The sequence below is a fragment of the Lactuca virosa genome, chromosome 3, assembly GCF_052849685.1.
Source record: "Lactuca virosa cultivar CGN04683 chromosome 3, Lactuca_virosa_CGN04683_v6, whole genome shotgun sequence".
NCBI lineage: Eukaryota > Viridiplantae > Streptophyta > Magnoliopsida > Asterales > Asteraceae > Lactuca > Lactuca virosa.
This window is the reverse complement of record NC_136428.1, coordinates 72,044,483-72,051,373: the sequence shown is the minus strand read 5'-3', so window position 1 is coordinate 72,051,373 and position 6,891 is coordinate 72,044,483. Positions and strand designations below refer to the sequence as shown.

Below are 6,891 nucleotides of genomic sequence, written 5' to 3'. Positions count from 1 at the left end.
GTATTGGAACAACATCCATGTTGCTGGTTCAGTCAACAACAATGTACTTTTTTTTGGGTTTCCGGTCACATGGTATCATTTTGAGCATGAAAAGGCAATGTACTTTGACTTTTTTTGGTCAAAGGGCAATGAGTTTTCATTGTTTTTTAATTCTTGTCACATGTTTAAGTAGTCAAAAGAGCAATGTGCTTTAAGGCTTTTTTTTTTTTTAGTTTTATTTTTATAAACTAATTTTATTGTTCATACTTTTAGGATTAAATAAAAACAATCAAATTTTTACTGTTTATATTTCGGAGTTTCTCATGGTGAAAACATATTTAATCTGTGTATCTCCAACATCACCTACTAAACAAAACAGTGCAAAAAAAAAAAAAAAAAAAACAAACAAGAAAAAAAATTGGAAAACACGGGTTTTTTCACTAGCTGAAATTATTGATCACGAAAACTATGGGTCCACCCGTACGTGACTTGCCCTACTAAATGGAATGGAACAAATGAGATCTCGATTTTGTTTTTGCAATGCATCATGCATCATACATGTAATAACAAGAACGTCTCAAACTACCCAGCAAAAATAAACCATTGCTTCTTCTTAAAGAATGCAAGAAGAGATTACATAAACCCTTGTAAAGACAAGACCATTTCAAATTATTTATAAATCCTTTAGAATCTTTCAAACCAAAAAACACCTCAGTTGAAGTTATTTGTTACAAGTTAATCACATGCTTTTGGGGACGAAATTCAATGCCTTCAAGAATAAACAGACACAATTGGGATGGGATAACAAAGGGACGCACAAATTGAATCCTAAAATTATGTTCCCTACAACTGCTTGTGAACTCGTATAGTTTCATCATTAGCCATCCGTCTTCTCTCACATGGGCAACAGAGGAAATTCGATAGTCTGTCTCATTGTCCAATTTGTATTTGAAGGACACACGTGTCCCATAATCAGGATCAAAATGTTTGAAGACAAGGTTCATGGTGTATGCAGAATCAGGTGATAAGAATTGGGTGCTCACATTCACTTTGAAACAACTGTTTATTGAGCTCAGCAACACTCTGAAAAACCTACAAACATCACACAGCCACGCCACTGTAGGATTAGATTTTTACATTCAACTCATTCATACATAAGAAAAATAATATGCAAAACAGATAATTAGAAAAATAATAATAACTTAAAAGGATATCAGACATACTTTTAACTTTTGAAACTATAAGAATATCCATCCCTTAAATAAAGTGAGCCATCTAGAAGAAAACAAAACAAAACATTGGTCCACAATGGAACTTCAGATGCCCTTTGGTAATTAAATAAGGATTTTGCAATATCGATATTCAATGCATTATAAATGTGATTGCATTTCTTCATGTGGAAAACAACTCTCTTTTGCGTGTGAGTTTTGGTGTGAAAGAAAACAACTCTCTTTTGCGTGTGAGTTTTGGTGTGTTGTTTCATTTGTAGAATAGTATCAATATCCCTAAACTAAAATTGGCAAATTAAAGAGGTTGCTTCGTTTCATGTTCTCTTCTTGGGTTGTTTTGTTTTGGTTCTTGGGTCTCCTTATATATTATGAAGACTCGATGCTAATTTCTATTTCTAGCTAATTAATTATTGATTTTACAGTTGAAAGCATATGTATGTATTTACTGACATCGAGTCTTCTGTGGTATGAGGTTGAAGATGGCCATTCGAGTCCCACATGCATTTTTCTGAAGATATCATTTCGATAACTTCACCCTTGTCATTCATTAATTGATATCCTCTGCCCAAGAAAACAATTGAATTTTAGATAACTATGGTAAATGTATAACATAATTAGCTCAACGCGTCATCCTTGATTCTATTGTGGGTTGGTAGCATATGATATGATTACCGTTTTTCCATCAGCAATGAGGAATCCTTTCAAGAAAAGCCTGTAAAACTGACTTTGAGAATTGTAAGTTAGGGGAACTACCGCAAGATCTGAAATCCTTTTCATTTCTTCAAAGTCCAAATATTTCTTTCCGAGATCTTGGAAATCCTCCTGTATAAATATTATTATTATTTCAAGAAAAAATGTTGGAACAATAGATGATAGATGTATGGAACTTGATACAACACTTACTAGTTGCTCAATTGCAAACTCAAGTTCTTTCACTATTTCAGCCATCCTTGGTCGTTTTATAGAATCACTCTGAAGGCATTGATAAGCGACAGCTGCAAAACAATCCAAAGAACTCGATCCCATTTCTTGTTTTAAGCCATGAAAGATAATCTCATCTAATTTATTCTCTTCATAACACCTTTTCCACTTAGGCACTAAAATTTCAGTTATCTCACGGTTAGAGTACACATAACACAGTCTCCCACACATTACTTCAAACAACACCACTCCAAAAGAGTACACGTCCGATTGTTCGGAGAGGAAGCCCGTTTCAATAGACAATGGATTGCAATACCCAGGTGTACCAACAACATTTGTTAAAAGATGTGTTTTTGACATGCCAAAGTTAGAGACCTAAGCAGTCCAGTTCTCATCCAGAAGGATGTTTGAACTTTTAAAGTCTCGATGAACAACTCTTTGTCGCGTATCAGTCTCAATGGGCTGAGCATGAAGAAAACTTAGGGCACGTGCAGCTTCAACACATATCTTTAAAGTTTAAACGATGTCTCCATGTCAGACTACTGTCATTTAGATGGCGATCAAGACTCCCACGAGATTCATACTCATACACAATTAAGGATAATCTTATCGCCTTCAATGCAAAAGTGCATTAGAGGGACCAGATTTTCATGTCTGTATTTGGAAAGCATCATGACCTCTTTCGAAAACTCAATATTCCATTGCCCAAGACTTCCATCTAAACACTTAAAAGCAGCCATCATTTTTCCCTCCGGGAGAGAGAGTTCTCCTTTGTACACAACTCCAAACCCACCACGTCCGATTCTCTTGTGGTAACCGAAGTTGTCGGTGGCTGATATTATATCCTTCAGCTAAATTTTGAGGTGATCAAACTCCTCCATGAAAGACATTATTTATTTATAGGGGGATCAAATCAATTCAAATACTCAAATCTGCTAAAAATAAATCAAGCAAGCCATTATAAAAATAAACAACACCCTATTACCAACACAGTTTAAAAATTTTAAACATTAATAACTCCATATAATCATTAGCTTTAACTATTTGGTTTTTTCACAATTCTGAATAACCAACTTTCAACAGGTTCAACACTAATCAGTAACACATTTTAACAAATTTTAACCGCTCAAAACTCAAAAGCAAACACCCAAATCATCAGCACAGCATAGACAACAATGGGATCAAATACTGAAATCTAATGGCTACAAAACACAACTAAAATAAAACATACACACACAGATAATGACAAACAAGTTATGAATGGACAAATGACAATTGTATAAACGATCAAAATTTGGTCCTCAAAATCAAAACATAAACACACAGTGACACCGATAGTGATAGACTGATAGTCAGATGATACACATACACATCCATTAACTTCAGCTGTGTCTTTTAATTTTTATAACAAGCTATGAATGACTAATGAGTACACATCTCAGGTGGGTAAAACTGAGATGATCTCACATACGCACACACACAAAATAGCTTATACATCATCAATCCATCATAAGGAAATATAGCTGGAGTTGCTTAATGACTCGCAAATTTTAGGACTCAAGCTTTCAATACTGAGATACACATATAGCTAAACTTGCTTAATGACTCACAATATACAAACTCATAGCAAACCCTTTAAGAGATCAAGATATAAACTCATAAAAACTCTGCAACCCTAAAATACGAACAGAGGGCAAGGGTTTCAATGGAATACGTACCTCAACAATCGTGGAATCGCACCACTTGAATTGAAGGAATCGATTTTCTTCGAGGGTTTCTATGGAATGCGATCTTCGAGGTCGGCAGCGAGGGGATCGCGGGAACGACACGTTAAGGCTACGACGGTACCTCTTAACGAAAACAAAAAGTTCTGCCTCCTTTGCCCTACAAAAAAAAATAATAATAAAAGAAAATAAAAATAATTAAAATAAATGAAAAACAAATTGGAATCGTCTTCATTTGTACCCTACCTTTTTTTTTTTTTTTTTTTACTCGGGTCGTCCTTAGGTTTTGATTTTGTTACGGTGTAGGTCCCTGCCCAATAGAAATGATTATAATGCCCTCAATTTTTTATTTTCAATTAACTTATTGTTTTTAAATTATTTATAATTTAGAAGAAAAAAAAACATGAGGGACCAGCTATTCTAAAAAAAGGTTCATATCTCCTTGTCTCTCACACACATCTTTCCTCTCTACCTTCTTCAAAGTCGGCAACTCGTCCCCGAAAATCTCTGACGACCACTCCGTGTCCGGCGACCCCATGAAGATCAAGGTTAATGACACTAAGGTGGTTGGATCTACAATCAAAGCCTAAGGAAATTGTTGAACGACGTCGGGGTGAAGTTATTGATTGACATCGGATATGCAACCTCGCCCTTGATGAGGACCACTCCACATCCAGTGTCGAAAAACTGCACCTTTAAATCCTCTTCTGCAAGCTATCTCTCACCATCGAAGCTGTAAGAACTTGAAATTTAGAGTAAGTTGACTTTTAGTCAAATATTGACCAAAATGACAATTTGGTCAATTATTAGAATTAGTTGAAAATATGAAGTTGTGACTTCATGAAAATGGCTAATAAGAGTTTAAGTCACTTATAAGAGGTTATATGAATAAGTTCAAGAGAAAAAATACATGAGAAGATGCATTTTGGCCAAAAAGGTAAATTTTGTATTTTTTATACTTTTTGGGCCAATTTTGTGACTTAATAGATGTGTAGAGTATGTTCCCACTTTCGCGTGAATTTAAAGAACATCGAAAACGGGTTAGTAACGAAGGAGATATGAAGGTTTAAAGATTGAAGGAAAAATGTTTGAATGTTGGAATAGAATCGGCCAAGGGCTGCTATCACAACAAGAACCGCGACGCGGCGATTGAATCTCCATGGCATGGTGGGTATCTACGTAAGAAGTTAAGGCAATGCACTTTGCCCTGCGGTACGGTATATAGGTGTCACGACGCGGTGGCTAAAATAAAGTGCCCTTGAGGAAGAATGCCCACGACACGGCAAGTAGATGGCCACGACGTGGAAACTAAATGAGAGCCAATGGCCTCAGGTCAAAAGGTCGCCACAACGCCGTTACACACTTAAAACACAAGGTTTAAGCCTATTAAAGCTCATTCTCGGCCCATTACTCTTCCAATCCGATGGAGAGCTGATGAGGGGCGACTTTGCAGCTAAGAAGGTGTCAAAGAGAGCTAGTGATGGTGGACGATGGTGATTTTGATCATTTCCATAATAAGACCATGTACCTGAGCATGTATATATAACCTAAGCATGTGAATTTGTATAAGGAAAGACATGGGTATTATGAGTAATACCTAAAGAATAGATGAAGAAAGAATAGGATTATATGCAATATAATCTTATGTATGGTTAAAGATGGTAAGGGTATTTATTAACAATATATAAGAGAAAATAGAAAGAGTTAGAAGATGATTATAAGTAGTATAATCATAAGAGTAATAATGTATGTCTAGATACTGTTAATATTATGTTGAATGTTATATGGTACTAGACATATATATAGATTAACTACTTAATGTATTAAGTACTATATGAAAAATGGAAGATCTCTTAATGAGATAAAGAGAGAGATTGTCCAAGGGACAAGTGTTATATGGTAAGTCACATAACAAAGACAAATAAATAGAGAAAGATGTTCCTTTGGGGACAAAGGATAGAGGTTCCTATGGGAACCAGAGTATGGTTCCTTCAGGGATAAGAGATAGAAGGTTCCTTCAGGGATAAAAGATAGAGAACGCTCCTTCGGGGACAAGATTATGATTCCTTCGGGAATGTAATGGAGGTTCCTTCAGGGACGAGATTATGATTCCTTCGGGAATAAGACAGAAGGTTCCTTCGGGGGAAAAATAATGATTCTTTCGGGGATAAGATAGATGTTCCTTCGGAGACAAGATGATGATTCTAAGGGGAATGTGATAAAGGTTCCTTCGGGGACAAGATGATGATTCATTCAGGAATATGATGGAGGTTCCTTTGGGGACAAGATGATGATTCCTTCGGGAATATAAAAGAGGTTCCTTCGGGGATAAGATGATGATTCCTTCGGGAATGTGATAGAGGTTCCTTCTATATGTCTAGATACCGTTAATATTATGTAGAATGCTATATGGTACTAGACATAGATATAGATTAACTACTTAATGTAATAAGTAATATATGAAAAATATAAGATCTCTTAATGATATAAAGAGATAGATTGTCCAAGGGACAAGTCTTATGCGGTAAGTCACATAACAAAGATAGAGAAATATAGAAAGTTGTTCATTCGGGGACAAAGGATAGAGGTTCCTACGGGAACCGGAGTATGGTTCCTTCGGGGATAAGAGATAAAAGGTTCTTTCTAGGACAAGAGATAGAGAATGTTCCTTCGTGGACAAGATTATGATTCCTTTAGGAATGTGATAGAGGTTCCTTCGGGGACGGGATTATGATTCCTTCGGCAATAAGTGTTGGATATAATGTCTAAGTCCATAACTATATTTGGTATGTACTTGACCCGACTTGGCATGGTCCATTTGGGTTGCATGGCATTGCAACAGTTGGATAGAAAAAATGAGAAAAAGGACACTTATGGTTTATTAATATATTATAAGTTCTAATATATTAATAGAATTATTTAATTAGTATTGATCAAGAATTAATTTGGAATGAATTTTGTGATAAAAAAGAGACTAATTAAATATATGGGGCTTGGTTTGTAAATCATTCATTCTTAAATAGTGGGCTTATGGTTCA

General features: G+C 35.5%; 1 protein-coding gene across 2 annotated transcripts; it reads right to left on the bottom strand.

The window, feature by feature from the left end:
* Positions 1-641: 641 nt before the first annotated feature.
* Positions 642-4,003, bottom strand: LOC145165940 (EPD1-interacting receptor-like cytoplasmic serine/threonine-protein kinase). 2 transcript variants are annotated; one of them, XM_079084854.1, is made up of 5 exons: positions 3,848-4,003; positions 2,112-3,061; positions 1,881-2,030; positions 1,659-1,769; positions 642-1,071 (listed from the first exon to the last, which is right to left on the bottom strand). In XM_079084854.1, the coding sequence occupies exons 2-4, from the start codon at positions 2,487-2,489 to the stop codon at positions 1,749-1,751; spliced, it is 549 nt and encodes a 182-aa protein (XP_078940980.1). In that variant the 5' UTR covers positions 2,490-3,061; positions 3,848-4,003; the 3' UTR covers positions 642-1,071; positions 1,659-1,748. The 2 variants fall into 2 exon arrangements, with proteins under 2 accessions (XP_078940980.1, XP_078940981.1); XM_079084855.1 differs by lacking the exon at positions 642-1,071 and adding an exon at positions 1,108-1,254.
* Between the last annotated feature and the right edge of the window lie 2,888 nt (positions 4,004-6,891).

Excerpts from the sequence above, each read along its gene's own strand:
- LOC145165940 (XM_079084854.1), bottom strand. The coding sequence starts at position 2,489 with ATGTCAAAAACACATCTTTTAACAAATGTTGTTGGTACACCTGGGTAT. Across the intron at positions 2,031-2,111 it reads AGTTTGCAATTGAGCAACTA|GAGGATTTCCAAGATCTCGG; the intron begins GTAAGTGTTGTA and ends ATATTTATACAG. Across the intron at positions 1,770-1,880 it reads TCATTGCTGATGGAAAAACG|AGGATATCAATTAATGAATG; the intron begins GTAATCATATCA and ends TTTCTTGGGCAG.